General features: G+C 32.8%; 1 protein-coding gene across 1 annotated transcript; it reads right to left on the bottom strand.

The window, feature by feature from the left end:
* Positions 1 to 6,565: 6,565 nt before the first annotated feature.
* On the bottom strand, positions 6,566 to 19,324 carry LOC143078850 (uncharacterized protein YfbL-like). Its single transcript, XM_076253850.1, has 8 exons — positions 19,188 to 19,324; positions 16,885 to 17,068; positions 11,672 to 11,780; positions 11,030 to 11,158; positions 10,317 to 10,489; positions 9,054 to 9,336; positions 7,662 to 7,808; positions 6,566 to 6,864 (listed from the first exon to the last, which is right to left on the bottom strand). The coding sequence occupies exons 3-8, from the start codon at positions 11,754 to 11,756 to the stop codon at positions 6,776 to 6,778; spliced, it is 906 nt and encodes a 301-aa protein (XP_076109965.1). The 5' UTR covers positions 11,757 to 11,780; positions 16,885 to 17,068; positions 19,188 to 19,324; the 3' UTR covers positions 6,566 to 6,775.
* Positions 19,325 to 19,630: the final 306 nt, after the last annotated feature.

Below are 19,630 nucleotides of genomic sequence, written 5' to 3'. Positions count from 1 at the left end.
AAGTATCTTGTCTTTGTAAAGAATAACTCTGAATCAAATAAAAAATTCTCTGAAATTGATATTATCAAGATGCTTGATTTTTTTTATTACAAATATTTGGGACGTTTGGATCGTGTAGTGGAGTGACCAAGCCAACAATTTTTCAACTTTAATTTGACTACCCTACCTGCAGGCTAAATTGTGACTTTTTGGAAAGAGAAATGTTTATTATTTAATTTTTGCCTGGTCGTAGAGGCATAATCATGGTTTATTCCAACGTGGGAATTTTTTTTTACAGCAACGGAAAAAATACTGTTTTTCATGTCTGTTTAATCTGAGACTACTATAACACATAGCAGTCTCAGGTTTAATAAAATGATAAAAATATCAATAAAATATAAAAATAACATGTTTTATAATAAATAAACCATTATACAATAGAAAATGATTTAAAGAAAGGAAAAAATATATAGATTATTAAAACTGTATATATATAATCATGGTTTAATCGAGCTGGTTTAATCCCACCCATATGGAAAAATACTTCATTTAATATGGAAGGTGGGACTAAACCATGATTATATATAGGATTCATTCTTTAAAAACTGTATATATATAATCATGGTTTAATCCCACCCATATGGAAAAATACTTCATTTAACATAGAAGGTGGGACTAAACCATGATTATATATAGGATTCATTCTTTAAAAACTGTTTATATATAATCATGGTTTAATCCCACCCATACGGAAAAATACTTCATTTAACATAGAAGGTGGGACTAAACCATGATTATATATAGGATAGTTCTTTAAAAACTGTTTATATATAATTATGGTTTAATCCCACCCATACGGAAAAATACTTCATTTACCATAGAAGGTGGGACTAAACCATGATTATATATAGGATAATTCTTTAAAAACTGTTTATATATAATCATGGTTTAATCCCACCCATACGGAAAAATACTTCATTTACCATAGAAGGTGGGACTAAACCATGATTATATATAGGATAGTTCTTTAAAAACTGTTTATATATAATCATGGTTTATAGTCCACTGAATGTTATGTATACTGGATGCGAGGACGAAATATAGCGCATGACTAGAATACAATTTTCCTTTACTTTTTTTCTCTTTTTTTTTCTCTCTCTGTAGTCTTAACTATGTTATATATGTGGGAATAAACCATGATCTATAGTATCCTACTATAGTCCCACCGAATGTTAAGTGTGTAGGAATAAATCATGATCTAAAGTATCTTACTATAGTCCCACCGAATGATATATATGTGGGAATAAACCATGATCTATAATATCCTACTATAGTCCCACCGAATGTTAAGTATATGTGGGAATAAACCATGATCTATAGTATCCTACTATATATATAGTCCCACCGAATGTTAAGTATATGGGAATAAAGTCCAACCAATGTTATATATATGGTAACAGACCATGATCTATAATATCCTACAAAACCATGATCTATATCCTACTATAGTCCCACCATCTGTTATGTATACTGGGTGCGAGGACGGAATAAAGCGCATGACAAGAATACAATTTTCCTTTACTCTGATCATTTTTTTCTGTCTCTGTATACGTAGTCTTAATTATGTTATGGATAATAGTAAATCTGCACCATTTTTGTTCACATTAAAACAATAAGCATAAAGTGCATTTGCTTTATTCCGTCCTCGCATTTGTCCCACTGTATAAACAATACATGATAATAAACTATGATCAATTTTATCCCGCTATCGTCCCATTTTATGTAACATATGTCCCACCGAATGATATATATTTTTGGCAATAAACCATGATCTATAGTATCCTACTATAGTCCCATCGAATGTTAAGTATGTGGGAATAAACCATGATCTATAGTGTCCTACTATAGTCCCACCGAATGTTATGTATGTGGGAATACACCATGATGTATAGTATCCTACTATAGTTCCATCGAATGTTAAGTATGTGGGAATAAACCATGATCTGTAGTGTCCTACTATAGTCCCACCGAATGTTATATATGTGGGAATAAACCATGATTTATAATATTCTACAAAACCATGATCTATAGCATCCTACTATAGTCCCACCATCTGTTATGTATACTGGGTGCGAGGACGGAATAAAGCGCATGACAAGAATACAATTTTCCTTTACTCTGATCATTTTTTCTCTCTCTCTGTATACGTAGTCTTAATTATGTTATGGATAATAGCAAATCTGCACCCTTTTTCAATAAAACCGAAATGCTAGTGAGACCACAATTTTATATGCATGTGTGTTTATCCATCTTTACTATTGATTCTTTGTTTACATTAAAAAAAAAAATAAGCATAAAATGCATATGCTTTATTCCGTCCTTGCATTTATCCCACTGTATAAACAATACATGATAATAAACTATGATCAATTTTATCCGCTATCGTCCCATTTTATGTAATATATGTCCCAACGAATGATATATATATATATATGTGGGAATAATCCATGATCTATAGTATCCTACTATAGTCCCACCGAATGTTAAGTATGTGGGAAAAACCATGATGTATAGTATCTTTCTATAGTCCCACCGAATGATATGTATGTGGGAATAAACCACGATCTATAGTATCCTATCATATTCCCACCGAATTACGATCTATTGCATCCTACTATAGACACAATGAATTTTATGTTTAACGGATGCGAGGACGGAATAAAGCGCGTGACCAGAATACAATTTTCCTTTACTGTCATCATTTTTTTTTCTCTGTACTCAACTTTATTAGTAATAATAAAAATATGCAGCCTTTTTTAGATAAAACATAAACCTAGTGAGAGCACAATTTTATATTCATGTATTTTTATCCATCTCTTCTATTGATTACTTGTTCACATTATTACATGTATATGCTTTATTATGTTCTCGCATTTGTCCCACTTTATAAACAATACATGAGAATAAATTATGATCAATGTTATCCTGCCATCGTCCCATTTTATGTAATGTATACAAGGTATAAAATAATCCACGATTAAAAGGATTCTACTATGGTATGCATTAAGTGAAACATGAAGAAACAACCAGGATCTCACTTTTGTTCAACCAAATAAATCCAACTATAGTCTATGTAATATAAAATGGTACCAAAGATTGCTTATGAAATCGAACAATGTGAATTGATTGTGAAAACCAAAACGGACCTGAAGAAAATTCGATCTTAACTTTCACTACATATGCACCTTGCATTTTCAAGCCTTATTTTGTCTTAAATTAAAAAATCAAGATCATACAATTCAGAATGTAAAATTTTATATCAAGCTCCCCCAAAATCTCTATATAGGTAACATCTGACCTAACATTGACCTATATTGAGTTTTAAAGTCAAGGTCATGTAACTAATAATGTAATATTTTTTATTAAATACCCCTAAAATTTCTATATAGGTCAAACGTCTGACCTGATATTGACCTTGTTTTAAGTAAAAGGTCAAGGTCGTGCATATCAGAGTGTCACATTGATGATTTTATTAACAAAAAGTGAAGCATGACCTATACAGAGGTTACAAGTCAAGGTCATATAATAAAAAAAATAACTTTTATAATTTTTCACCCAAAAAAAAGTCATATGTCACATGTCTGACCCGATATTGACCTTATTTTAGGTAAAAGGTCAAGGTCATACAGTTCAGAGCGTCGCATTCTGAAGCAAACTGAAGCATAACCTATATACAGGTTAAAGGTCAAGGTCATACAATGATAAAATGCAATTTTAATAATTTTCCCCCAAAAAAGTTCCTTGCCCCTTTTTTTTTAATAATACCCCCAAAATAAAAACCCTTTTCAAGGTGTTGGATTGAAGTAAGTGTCATGCATCTGTAAAGTATGAATCCTATATATAATCATGGTTTAGTCCCACCTTCTATGTTAAATGAAGTATTTTTCCGTATGGGTGGGATTAAACCATGATTATATATAAACAGTTTTTAAAGAATGAATCCTATATACAATCATGGTTTAGTCCCACCTTCTATGTTAAATGAAGTATTTTTCCGTATGCAGGGATTAAACCATGATTATATATAAACAGTTTTTAAAGAATGAATCCTACCTGGGACTAAACCATGATTATGCCGTCAATTTATTTAACATGGAGTTCTAAAAAGTCTCCAAAAAATATTTAAACTGTTACTAAACAAGAAATTCATAATGAATTGAACTGTGACACTTCATTTCAGCTTAATATGAAAATAACGAAACGACCAAATGCACATTTTAAAGGGAATTTAGACTAGCAACAAAATAGAAGAACACTCGAATCTCAATTCATTTTTTTTACATCGCATGAACGTCTAAAGATATATTTCTGAATTTTATTGCATTTATAAAAAGAATCGAAGTCAATTTGGATTTTGCTTTGATGTATATTTCCTGCCAGTCACAAATATTTAACAAGGCAATTAGAACAAATGAGTTTATTGACGGAGTAAAGTTACAGCGTACATTCTAGCTCTATGAACTTTTTAGATTTTATGTGCTTTTGCCTTACATAAAGCACACATGAACACCTTAGAAAGAGTGGTTACATGGGTTTTTTTTAACAAAGGGCATGAACACTTTTAAAAACCTGACATCAGTCATCGTTTTCATCGTCGTCTTCTTCCAATATTGCTCGGTGAGTTAAATAATTTCTACAACCATCAGACCCTTCACATGAACAAATATTAGTGTACGCGGATTTCTGTAAGTTTCATACATGGTTGTTATTGCAAGCTGTTTTCCCTTGTCCGTATACGTACAAACAAGGTCTGGAAGGAAATCTACTGACATAGGTCCCTAAAGGAAACCCGAGAGCAAACCTTTTTGACCCTCCTACCAACCAGAGTCTTTGGAAAGTATGATCACTGGTTTAGCAATATGAGAGTTTATCCAAACTTCCGTTTGAAGCATTGCACGTGGGATGTGCTGTAAAAACGGGTTTTCACATTGGGAAATTTTCACAAGACTTGCATCCTTTGTGGCGGTAAACTCCACCCATAGCTTGTTTAGATCATCATGAAGATACCTGAACTTTCCCTTCGGATCATACAATGAGGCGATAAATGCACTTCCAATGTTAACGGCGATTCCTAATGTCCCGCTTGAAAACTTTTCGGATTTGGCACAATTTTTTTGGAATTTTTGTCCTCAATGCTCTTCAACTTTATACTTGTTTGGCTTTCTATCTATTTTGATATGAGCATCACTGATTTGTTCTTTGTAGAAGAAACGCGCGTGTGGCGTATCAAGTTATAAAAGCCACTAGTGTGTACTTTCCGCTATATAGATGATGTTCTCTCACTAAATAGTTCAAAATATGGTGATTATGTTGAACGCATCTATCCTATCGAACAAGAGATAAAAGATACAGCTAAGTCTGCTTCATATCTTGACTTTCCTCTAGAAATTGGTAATGAGGGTCGGTTGAAAACAAAACTTTACGGTAAAAGAGATGATTTTAGCTTCCCAATTGTGAACTTTCCATTTCTATGTAGCAACATTCCAACAGCGCTTGCGTTCGGGATATATATCTCCCAATTGATACGCTATTCCCAGGCTTGTATTTCCTTTCATGATTTCCTTGATAGAGGGTTGCTGCTCATGACAAGGAAGCTATTAAAGCAAGAGTTCCAAATGGTGAAGTTTAAATCATCCCTTCGTAATTTTTACGGACGCCATTACGAGTTGGTTGACCGTTATTGAATTACTGTTTCACAGATGATATCGGATATGTTTCTTATGTCTTTAAAACAACAATCCCCTTCCCTTTTCATGAATGTGGCCTACCAAATTATACTATTTACCTGGTAACACATATCCTGCTCCACATGTGGCACCCTTCGTGTTGCTCATGTTATCTTGTAATATCATGAGCAACACGGAGCTTACCCTTCCGGTGCACCTGAGATCACCCCCAGTTTTTTGTGGGGTTCGTGTTGCTTAGTCTTTAGTTTTATATGTTGTGTTTGATGTACTATCATCTATCTGTCTGTTTGTCTTTGTCTTATTTAGACATGGCGTTGTCAGTTTACTTTCGATCTATAAGTTTGACTGTCCCTCTTGTATCTTTTGCCCCTCTTTTAGACTGGTGTTTTTACATTAAGCTTGTCTTAATACTTGATGATCATTTTTGTTGAACCGAATTTTGTCCGATTATTTCAAATTTTTCAAAATGATAATAAAAAAATAAGTTAAAACTGATTTAGGAGCAATACATCATGTTGGGAGAAGATTGACGATTTCAATACAGAATGGTGTTGAAACGAAGGTTACAACTCCTTCAAGTAAAGTTGCCCTTATTGTTATCTTGGCCGCAAAAGCTTCATTGATTTTAACATATGAGCGCATCGATATATATATCAACATTCTAAAAAATAGTTTCCAAATGGGTTTGTCTCGAGCATACCGAATGTAGATTGCGCTATGAAATTCATATAATACATTGTAGAGATTTGTAACTGTAATGTGTTTTTACATTTGATGATCTTCACTGTTAATAGTAAGGACATATTTAACTGTGTAAATCGGATACAATGAATATACAATTTTGCTGAATTTTATACAGTGATTTTATTTTAAGCTTTTATTAGATTTTATACAGTCACAATGGAGTTATATATTTTTTTAAAATTTGATTTCCAAAACATATTGAAGATAATTTTGAAAGTGTAACGACGAGTTGAAGATAATTTTGAAACTGTTACATATGTCATATCCATTATTTGTCTGTTTCTGCCATATTCCATCTCTCTGCTTTAAAGACACTGTATTATATTCGTATATATCAAATACATGAGTGTGATCAGTAAAGTCTGTTGGTTACATCGACTTGCTTCATTTGTCCCTGAAATAATAGTTACAAAACGTTAAAACGAGGCATTGTACGTACAGAGAGTGCAAAAGAAAAACAAACCTGAGGGTATGGTAGGTGTCCTGTTGCAAGGCAAAATGTCTGTCTCTTTCAAAAATACTCTTATTTTCTAGATGCAATTTAAATTTTATCAAATTTCATGCCATACGGTCTCTATAACTATGATAAATCAATCAATCTACAGGAGAGAATAATGTTCAAACATGTTGCATAGCATGTTTATACAATAATCGCATGCCGCTGAGAATAGTGTGCTAGACACGCTTTTATTGCAATAATCTCCATCAAGTACACGCAAGACCGAACGTTTAGTTTCAACTAAATACCTAAAGAGTACGTATATTTTGAACAGGAACTGCTAACTGTACTTGAGTTCACCCCATGTGCCTTTTGCTCAGTTTTCAGTTTTCTTACATGATTTTTTGAGACGTGTTTATCTTTTCATGGCTTTCGAATTTTGTCTTAGCGTTGTCATTTTCTCTTCATCTTTTTAGATTTGAATTTTCCCTTGGTATCGTCCGCGTATTTAAATATATTTTTACATGCAGCTATGAATGCAAGACAAACATATTTCTTCTACTAACGAATTTGATTATCATTGCGTCAGTTTAAAGTAAAATAACAAAAATAACTCGGAGGTAAACTCTATACGTAAAGAAAGTCCTTACGCAAATGACAAAATCAAAAGCTCAAGCACATTAAATGAATGGATAACATATTCTTGACTTGGTACAAACATTTTCTTACGTTTGTATCATTATTTCACTTACCTTGATAAGGATCTGACAACTGGTTTATTGTCATAGTAAGAACGTCAGCAGTTTTACCAAGGAATTTAAGATTGTCGTCAGAAAGAATCATCGATGCATCGTCGCATGGCCTGTGATAGCACGCTGCCATTACACCTCGGTAATTATCTGAAGTTGACAATCATAGAATTTTCTTATCAACTCGTTCATGTTGATGATATTCACTACATTGATTTTCATGTTTATATCCTCTTAATGTTTTTTAATTGATTTTAGTGTCATACCTGAGCGAAAAAAAATGTGTTTGTAATATTAACGTGTTTACTTTCTCGTTGACGTCTCTAGTAAGTTTGTTAAAGATATTTCCCAGTTGACAAAAAAATTAGAAACTATTTTGTTACTTATTTTTCAGAACTAAATCCACGTATGATAAGCATTTTAGATCAGTTTTTATTCTGTAGTAAGTCACCACTTCGTTGTTGACATGTTTATCAATTATATGGTTAATTCTATAAATTAACTGTTTGCAAAAGTTTAAATACTAAGGATTTTCTTATCCCAGACAGACAAACTCAGACGTATTTGGCACAACTTTTTGAATTTTGGGTCATCAATGCTATTCGTCTTTGTTTGGCTTTCCTCACTATTTTAACCTGAGCGTCACTGATAAGTCTTATGTATACTAAACACGCGTCTGGCGTATTAAATTATGTCGTAATGTTCTATTGTATTGTTTATTTGTGTATTTGTTTGTCCTGACTGGTCTTCAATTTATGTGTATTGTAGTCCTGTCATGTTATATTGTCATTTTAGTGTTATATTTAACATTGTCATAAAATCGGGAGGTTTGGCTAGCCACAATTCTAGGTTCAACCCACTATTTTTCTTTAAATATTCTGTACCAAGTCGGGAGAATGGCAGTTGTTATCTTATAGTTCGTTTCTGTGTGTGTGCATTGTCGGTTTTTTTTGTTGCACTTTATTGTTACTGTTGTTTCTTTGTCTTTCTCTTATACTTGTTGTGTTTCCTTCAGTTTAGGTTTGTGACCCGGATTTGTTATCTCTCAATCGATTAATAACGTTCGAACAGCGGTATACTACTGTTGCTTTTTTTAGTCTTCTATAATATACTTATCTTTAAATATATTGTTATTTCAAACATAGAGTCAATACACCTTATCGCTATTTGTCCGCTATTACTGGACTTCACAAAAGTTCCCGTAAAATGTTGACCGTCATGATAGAAAATATCTGACGTTATAATGGAAAAGTGATTGTTGTATGAGGTCAAAGGTTCAAGCGGAACAGATTTTCCAAATACCGATAAGGTGTATTATATATCAATACCGTCCCCTCCCACAAAAAATCGAATATCCATGAATAAAAAAGCATAGAGTAAAACTAAACAACTTACAAGTATCTGTCAGATATATAGCTGGTACTTCGTAATCCCAGAAACTCGCATGATCACTTTTCATAAAATATCGATAATTCAACTGCTGTTTCTCTGGTAATTCGCTGTATTCCTCAAACGGCAGAGGGAAAGTTTCCAGTTCAAACTGTTCTCTGTTTGCCTCTTTCCACTTTGCTTTAAACATGTTTGCCAGTACCAAATCTGAAGTCGGATTTCTATAAACCATAGCTAAGAAGTCTCCTTTGTAATTGTCTTTCGATATACTGGAAAATGTTTCTGGAAACTAAATGATATAGTTCAAAGTTATAAACATTTCATCAGTGGCATTTTCATGATCTCAAATTCCAAATTAATACAAGACAATTCAAATGAAAAGGAAAAACAAGATTTAAGACACTTGTTCTTGACGGTTTACTTGATGGTATTTGACTACAAAACTCACAACTTACAAGAAGCCTATTAAGACACTTCATAATGTAAATGGATTGAAATGAGATACAAGATTTGAAAATATTTACAAGCATTTGAAGTAACACAATAATTAGATTAGTGTCATTATAAATTTCAAAGATAGCTATGTTTCATTTGCACGAAATACAACGATTCGTTTGATGTGTTTGAGCTCTTGATTTTGCCACTTGATTAGGATTTATATCTAGAAATTGACTATGCGGGTCGGTTGAAAACAAAACTTTACGACAAAAGAGATGATTTCAGCTTCCCAATAGTGAAGCATTGGGAAGCTGAAATCCTCACTTACGGACGCCTTCACGAGTTGGTTCACAGTTGTGGAATATCTGTTATATAGATGATGTCGGATATGTTCCTTATGTCGTAACTACAATCCCTTCCCCTTTCCACGAATGTGACCTACCGAATTATACGTTTTACCTTTATTTATGACATTGTTACCTATTGTGTCTGTTTGTTTTGTTCACGCATCATTATCGATGTTATTAAACTTGATGCGACTGTTGTACAAGTGAGAGGTTTAGCGCTATAAAACCAGGTTCAATCCACCATTTTCTACATTTGACAATGCCTGTACCAAGTCAGGAATATGACAGTTGTTGTCCATTCGTTTGATGTGTTTTGTCATTTGATTTTGTCATGTGATTAGGGACTTTCCGATTGAATTTTCCTCGGAATTCAGTATTTTTGTGATGTTACTTTTTATAACCATACATAATATAATCTTCGAAACTAGATGTGTTTCCAATGGTGTAAGTTAAGTTTGTTTGGTTTGAATTTTAGAATACTTACTAAACTTTTCATATTTGGTAGACTAGTCTGCGATTTGATGGAAACGTTATAATTCATTACTGAGTCCAAAATAAAAACACCATGCGATTCCAGTAATTCAGCTGCTTGTCCATAGTTCTTAAATAACCAAGGTTCTAGCCATGAGTCGAGTAATAATTCACTGCCTTTGCAATCTTAAAGAAAAATGAAGTTTTGAGTTTATGAAAGTTTCAACATTCGTAACTTTTTAGAATGCGATGCTACATAAAAAAAAAGTCTAGAGAAAAAAATATCAATAGATAAAATATTTATCATAAGGGATTTATAATTACGAAAAATATATCAAAGATACCTGGCATAAAATTTTGAACGTCAAACAGGCATTTCATTTACCTATAACTTGTCTGTGTTGATCAAATCAAGATTGTTTATGTAATTAGTAAAGCATGAGATATGTAGTTGATAAACTGGGGGCAAAAATTTTACTGTGGAATAACCAGTTTATAATCTGAAAAAAATAAATAGCTCCTTCGTGCTTTTTTCCAAATCAGGAGAACATCCTTGGTTGAAGTAAAATCCAATTTACAATAGAGTTTACAATTTACAATATAGTTTACAATTTACAATATAGTTTACAATTTACAACAGAGTTTTGCATTAAATTTGTATTATACCATGTATTCAGATATGTTAAATAAGAGAAAACAAGAGTAAACTAATAACATTAGTCATACTTTCTTCTTTCAGGTCAAAAGCAGCAAACATGATTGTATTTTTCCTTTTTGTCCCCTTCCTGTTTATTGTTGTTATTTGCCGGGCAACTTCCAACATGGTAACTACACCTGAGCCGTTGTCATCCACACCTTTCGGTAAAAAGAAGTAAATTTAGAGTCGTATAAGAAATCCTCATTGTTCGTTATTTCCTTAGTTGACAAAATTACAGACAAACACCCGATTGATATGTAGAATTCAAGATATTTTGTAGCAAGTCAGGAATATGGCAGTTGATATCAACTTGCTCGATGTGTTTGAGCCTTTGAATTTGCAAGTTGATTAAGGACATTCGGTTTTGAATTTTCCTCGGAGTTTGATCGTTTTGTTAATTTACATTATTTTCATATTGTAGTAGACGGAATAAGACATTTCTGTATACAATCTTCCATTGGATGATAGAGTTCAATATTTGATTCTGTTTTTGTGGATTTCCCTCCTTTTTGAATTTACCTTGGAGTTATATTGTTTTGTTTGTACCTTTTTAGTGGCACCACCTTTCTTCAGCTATCACTTAAATTCATATTACTTGACTGTCCCTCTGATATTTTACGCCTCTCTTTCACAAAAAGATATAAAAGTGGAAATGATGAAATATGACATACCTTTTGTAGTGTTAACTGTATCATAATGAGCACCAATGGCTATCATCTTGTCATAAGCCGTACCGAAATGGCTACCTTTCAGCATACCAATAACCGTTGTAAAATTTGACTGAAATAATATTTAATATTAGAGTTTTAGCATTCATTCGAAAGAAAAGGTATGGATGGACACATAAAACAAATAAAAAAACTTTAATGAAATATGCGCAAAACATCAAATAAACAGCAGTTAAAACTTTTAAAGTTATCAGGCTAATAATTTGGTACGGTAATCGCGCGTTGTCTTATTAGTTGAAAGGCTAAATGATATTCGAAGCTTAAGAACAATTAACATCAAGAAGGTCTACAACGTTGACCCGAAGTGCTCGAAGGCAAATACAACATTAAGACGCCCCTATCATCACCCTTTATAATTTAGCTATTGCCGATGTATTTCTAATGCAGAATCACACATAAATAATAACAATACCAGGCGAATAAGAGAACACCTGTACCAAGTCAGGAATATGACAGTTGTTATCCATCCGTTTGATATGTTCGAGGTTTTGATTTTTCCATTATGCTTACCCTTCCGAAGCACAGGATATCAACCCCAGTTTTGGTGGGGTTTGTGTTGTTGTTGTGCCCCTATTTTTGACATTTTTATCACACATTGGTATCAATATAATATAATTTAATGCAACTGTCTTACAAGTGGGAGGTTTAGCACTATAGAAACAGGTTAAATCCACCATTTTCTACATTTGAACATGCCTGTTCCAAGTCAGGAATAAGACAGTTGTTGTCCATTCGTTTGATGTGTTTTATCATTTGATAATGTCATTTGATTAGGGACTTTCCGTTTTGAATTTTCCTCGGAGTTCAGTATTTTTACAAAAAAATTTGTGCGAAGTCTTTAAACAACAAATTACCGATTGATATTTAGTTTTAGATACATGTCAAAATGACGCCCTTATTAGCCATACTACAACAATTGTTTTTCTAAATTCTTATTATCGAATTCCTTTCCATCTAGTTGATTAAGTACCGTCTGTCTATTTGTCCATTATATCCATCTTACTCTTTCTTTCCTGTAATTTTTAATTTTTTTCATTTTTACTTCAGTGGTTTTGTTTTACATAAATATATTGATGATAAGAAACAAGCTAAGAAGAATGGGTAAATATGTATCCTATTTTTTATATGACAGAGTAATGATCAACTTATTAACTTTAATGAAAAGGACAACACTCAATAATGAATAAAAGTAGTTGGCGCGTATACGTTAACCAGACAGTAAATGACACAAATAACTATACGACATATCGTCTCCAACCTGTATAAAAGTTGTGACTAAATTTACGATAATAACCAAAACATTAACGCCATTACCTGATAAAGTATTCGTTGCAAACGAAAACAACAATACATTGAATTTGACTTTTCAACACACCGCGTGACCGTTTTGAGGATATCAGTTTCAAATAAGAATATTTACTCAAATCAAAAAGAAGTCCTCAACCAAGGTAATCAGATTTCAGGAACCAAATTGGCGATGCAAAGGAGTATACATTCTATTTCGAACTGTTTAGCCAAACAACACTAAATACAGATATTTGGATTCAATTAAGATTTAAGTCAAATGAAATTTAAAATTTAAAAAAGAATGATGGATTGGTTTTTTATAACTAAACATTAAAGTCAAATGAAATTTCAAATTTAAAAAGAATGATGGATATGTTTTTCATAACTAGGGTTAGTTTCTGTTATAAAACTTATTTTAATTACATATATTTTTTTCAGATAATATTCTTTAACTTGTCATAATTTAGAAAAAAAAACCTTTTTTAAGTTGTTGGCTTCCTCGGACAACAATTCGCCGATATGTTTTCCGTTTGCAGAAACCTCAGCGTGAACTTTTTTGTAAAAATCCGGTGATCGCAATACGCAAGTGCAAAGGGGAAAACAAATGTGGAAGAGAGAGTCAACAAACGTAAACACCGCTCCGTCATCGATATAAACTATTTCTTATTGGACATGCTATATAAAGGCAACAGTAGTATACCGCTGTTCGAAATTCATAAATCGATTGAGAAAAAAAAATCCGGCTTACAAACTAAAACTGAGGGAAACACATCAAATATGAGAGGAGAGCTACGACACAACAGAAACAAAACATTAAATTGTATCACACACAGAAACGAACTATAATATAACAATGACCATTTTCATGACTTGGTACAGGACATTTAAAGAAAAATATGGTAGGTTGAACCTGGTTTTGTGGCATGCCAAACCTCCCGCTTTTATAGCAATGTTAAATATAACATTAAAATGACAACATTACATGACAGGACTACTATACAAATAAATGGGAGAACATATAGGACAGAGAAACAAACGAATAAAAGTTAACAAAAAGTACCAGATTTAAAATTTGATACACCAGACGAGCGTAAGACTAACCAGTGACGCTCAGATAAAAAAAAAGCTCGAAAACCAAAACAAGTACAAAATTGAAGAGCATAGAGGACCAAAAGTTCCAAAAAGTTGCGGCTAGGGTTTTCTGCATAGAATAAGAACATCCTTAATATTTAGAATAATTCATACTTTTGCAAACAGTAAATTTTTATAAAATGACTATATGATAGATATACATGATAAATCCGAAGTGATGACTAACTACGGAAGAAAAACGGATAATAAAACAACCTAAGCTAGCACATAAAAATTCACAGCCGAGTTAGCCAAAGCGATAAACGCACAATGTGATGCCTAAAAATTTCCGAAAAATAGGATAGAATTAAGATAGAATTAAAGATTAGGTTTGTAGTACTGATATAACATTTATTAATAACAATGAAAATTACCATACTAATTGATATCAAGTTGTGGTAGTAATATGATAATTAATTGTTTTATCTAGCTATGTCGGTATATTTTCTAAAACGAACTGTAACCAAATATTTCGTATACATTAAATTGACCCAAACAAAAATCTAATGAATGAACTGGGTGGTTAATTATCTTTACCATAACACACGAATACAACAGAAAAAAATAAGATTTACAACTACAAACGATAAGACATTTGACAAAATCCGATGAGAATAACAAATATAACATCAAAACTAAATACTAGTACATGAATTTTGGATAGAAAAGTACCGTGACACGTCTTATAGCAATGCGAATTCACACTCAGCAAAACAGTCACAATCGGGAATAAGTCACGTTCGGCAATTAAAAGATCAGACGACGTAATGACAAACCACAATCTAACATGTGGAAAAAAATGTCCTTAGTTAGTTTGGACAAAGACACATTGATGGATCAACAAATGCGTGATGGTGTCCGTAAAATTTTCATTTTTAATCTGTCCTCCTTATAACTTTGTTGGAGCAGTTTCTGCGTTTGGAGCACACTCCTGTATATGAAGTCCGTATAGCGTGAACATGCATGAGCATAACGTATAAATTGAGATATGTAAACATCATACGAAGGTACAGAGGAATGAGAAATGGGTAATTAATAATTGGGAAGTTGAAATCATCCCGTTTATCATAGATTTTCGTGTGAAGTCGTCCATCTGTGTCAATATTGAGGAAAAGATTAAGGTATGCAGCAGTCCTTCTAGTATTAGTAGTATCCTTAATTTCAAGTTCACTGGGATATATGAGATGTAAGTTTTGACTGAATTATTGGATATTTAATGATAGGACATCATCAATATATTGGAAAGTAAAATTAAAGAATTTGGCAAAGTGCTTTTTCTTTTTGTCCGTAAGGAGGTTCTGAATGAATTCTGCTTCATACGAGTACAAAAACAAATCGGCCAGTAAGGGTGCACAATTAGTACCCATTGGAATACCGACTGTCTGTTAAAATATAAATCCTCCAAACTCAATAGATATATTGTCGATTAAAAAGTCCAGCATTTTGAAAGTATCATCTTCAGTATATTTTTTGGTAGATTCAATGTGGTTCTTCACAAAATATGAATTGTTGTAACCCAAAACAAGAAATTTGTATCTACGATTCCCATATTTATAGAAAAAAAGCTCTGTTTAATGAGATGTGGAAGTCAATCTTTCTTTTTACCTTAGCCGTATTTGGCACAACTTTTGGGATTTTTTGGGTCCTCAATGCTCTTCAACTTTTTTACTTGTTTGGCTTTTTAACTGTTTTGATATGAGCGTCACTGATGAGTCTTAGAATGACGAAACGCGCGTCTGGCGGATTAGATTATAATACTGGTACCTTTGATAACTATTTTTCAACTTAGCATGGGGAATAGTAGTGTAAAGCGTACAAAAATAAAAAGTCTTTATGTTGCTGCAAAATTGCAAAGACTTTGATCGAAGATTAAGCAGTAGATCATTCGAATTTGTTGAGAATCCACGTCTGGTTAACACCACTGGTAGAATATATCTCATCACAATTTTTTTTAATAATACACGTGCTTACACAATATCCATGCATTTTTGTTGATTGTTTACAAAGTTGACAATCAGAAAACTTCTACAATAAATAAGCTGCCATATTTTCACATCAACACTGACCGAGTGAAAGGTAAACAATTTTACGATTATATGACATGGATGCGTAAAAAATGAAAAATATGTGCACAGAAGTTTATGATATATGCATGCATTGGTTCAAAAATAAGATTAGCATTGGTTTTCACCATTCACACGTTTTATATGACTTTAAACTCGCACAATGAAAGTCTCTAAAAAAAAAACCGACGATGATGTAGTTCATAAGCTAGGATGAACTCAACATAGATACGATGATTAAAAAAGTGTACGTTAGACGCGTAATCTACAAACAACTCATTAGTGACGCTCGTATAAAGAAAAAACGAAGAAAGGTCGAATAATGTACGATAATAAAGAACATGTCCCGAAATTGCGAAAGATTTGACTAAATAAAGGTAAAGTAATCTATTCTTATGAGATAAACACATAGAAACAGGGTATGCGATAGAAGACCTTTCGTGAGGGATGAAAATGTTATGCCCTACGTGACTTTATCCATATAGACATATAATGTTGCAGTACTCCCCTTAGTTTAGAAATAACGACATCTATCTTAAGCATTCACCATATTTTTGTTCGCACTGGATGCTGTATAAATAAAAAATTAAGGCTAACAACAACTTAAAGTCCATTTATTACATTAATTTCTACTATTCATATAAAATAGTTAAATTATTCAACCACACCACTAACCTTTGTAGATACAGAAGGTAAGCTAAATTCAAAGTACTCGGCAACCAATCCGAAGGACGAAAATTCACATAATCTCTGGCGGCCATTTTGTAACGGTTGTTTATAGCATGATGACGGGTATCAGAGAAATATTTTTTTATTGATGACTCGATATAATCCAAGTCTGCAGCTTCCACAGATATCCCTTCGAAAAAAGAAGAATCATTACATTTTTAGTAAAATGCCGTTTTTGCTGCGTTCCAAGGCCATTTCTCAATTAAAATTCGACAGAAATATTCAGAGTTGTTGAGAAGTAACGATGCATGTGTTGTTTTTCTTTTTTCTTGATTCTCGAAGGAATCAGTTGTTGATACACTTGTAGTTGGTGTGGTCTGTCCTAATGACCATATTTTCATGATATTCTATTCTTCTTTGATGACATATGTATTATTTACATTACCTAAAAAATCTCATCATAGGTAGTAGGATTGAATTTTTTATTTTGGCCAGACGCGCGTTTCGTCGACAAAAGACTACTCAGTGACGCTCGAAAAAAAAGTGATAAAAACAAAATAAAGTCCGAAGTTGAAGAGCATTGAGGACCAAAAATTCCTAATTTTTTTGCCTAATACAGCTAAAGCTAAGGTAATCTATTCCTGAGGTAGAAAAGCCTTAGTATTTCAAAAATTCAAAGTTTTGTTAACAGTTAATTTATAGTTATGAACATATCAATCACGTTCATTAAAAGAGGGGCAAAAGATACCAGGGGGACATTCCAACTCATTAACTCCATGGCTTAAAAAAGACAAAAAGACAACATAAAAGACAAAGCAAGACGACCCCCCCCCCCTTTAAAAAAAATAAAATAAAATGCGGATAATCTCAAGTGCTCCGAAAGGGTAAGTAGATCCTACTCCACATGTAGTACCCGTCTTTTTGCTTATTTAAGTACAAACCCGCAAATAAGTCTTATTCCGAAGGTCAAGTTCGTATAAAGGGAACGGGATTTTAGATATTACATATTGATCATATCCGTGATTATCTGTGAAACTAATATTCAATAACGGTCGACCAAACTAGTGATGGCGTCCATAAAACTTGAGAAGGTATGCTTTTAACTACACCATTTGGAACTCTTAGTGTAATAGCTCCCTTGTGAGCAGCAACCCTCTATCAAGGAAATCATGATAGGAAATACCACAAAGAACAGTAGCTTAAAAAAGGGACGAAAGATACCAGAGGGAGATTCAAACTCATAGATTGAAAATAAACTGACAACGCCATGGCAAAAAATAAAAAGTCAAACAGACAATCAATTGTACTTAAACACAACATAGAAAACTAAAGACTTAGCAATACGAATCGCACCAAAAACTAGGGGTGATCTCAGGTGCTCCGGAAGGGTAAGCAGATCCTGCGTCACGTGTGGCACCCGTCGTGTTGCTTATGTTATTAAAACTTCGGTAAATAGTCTAATTCGGTAGATAGCATTCGTGAAAAGGGAAGGGTATTGTAGTTACGACATAAGAAATATCCGATATCATCTGTCAAACGGCTGTTCCATAACGGTCAACCAACTCGTGATAGCGTCCGTAAAATTTACGAAGGGATGATTTCAACTTCACCATTTGGAACTCTTGGTTTAATAGCTTCCTTGTGAGTAGCAATCCTCTATAAAGGAAATCATGACATCCACATAACATTAGAGGTATCTAACAAATTCCCACAGGACACTATTGATGTCTACTCACAATACACTAGTGATATCTAACTATAGTGTAGCAGTGATAAATACCCACAGTAAAGTAGTGATGTTACTCACAAAACAGCAGAGCTGGTTCTCCTCAATGTAACAGTATTATCTACCCATATAACTATAAAACAACAGCATGTTTACCCATGGTACATCAGTAATGTCAAATCACATAAGGTAAGAAAATATCATGCTGTTGTGGTTGCGTTCAATTCATATCCAGATAGTCACTGACATATGCTTAGATTCTAATTTAGGAAATAGTTCTATGTGTTACCCGACGGAATAAACTGCAAAACAGTATTGTGTTCTTTTAGTATGGTTTGCAGTGCCATATAGAACATACCCTGATTTAGAAAATGGAAAACAATTTTAAAATAGATTTGGAGCTAAATATCAATTCAATTTTAAAGCCCCAGATAAAGGCCAAAACAATTCAGAAGACATGCCTGAGCGCTCAAATCACCTCTGAATTTAAAAACAAATATGAATAAATCTATTTTCTAATCGAAAATAAGTGTTTTCTTTTAATTCTTTTTACCCTTAAATTAAAACAATTTAAAATACTCACATGAACACAGACAGTATAGGATAACATGGCTTCCACCAAAAGAAACCATTTTAAATCAATGAAGGCTGTATAATTTGATGCAAAATACGACATGATATCATTATCAAAGGACATGTTATAAAACCACTTGTTAACACTTCAGAGTTCAAGAATATAATTAGTGAACGGAAAAGTAAGTACCATGGTACATTCTTAACCGATAATAATTTTTTTAATTAATTTCTTCGTTTAAATTTTTTAGGTCTCTAAGTGCATTTTGGAAAATGATATTCCTACGGCCGTTCCTTTTGATGTTTATATTTCATAAATCTTCCACTGCAAAGCTGGTAAATTTTTAAGGTGATTTCATAACCATAAATGTATTAAAACCTTTAGTAAATAAATTCTTTCACCGTTCAAGCAATTTGTTATTAAGTTTTTATTAAAAAGGTGTTTACGTTTAT

This window comes from Mytilus galloprovincialis, chromosome 6 (assembly GCF_965363235.1).
Source record: "Mytilus galloprovincialis chromosome 6, xbMytGall1.hap1.1, whole genome shotgun sequence".
Classification (NCBI taxonomy): Eukaryota; Metazoa; Mollusca; class Bivalvia; order Mytilida; family Mytilidae; genus Mytilus; species Mytilus galloprovincialis.
The sequence above is the reverse complement of the archived record's forward strand: the minus strand, read 5'-3'. Positions and strand labels throughout refer to the sequence as shown.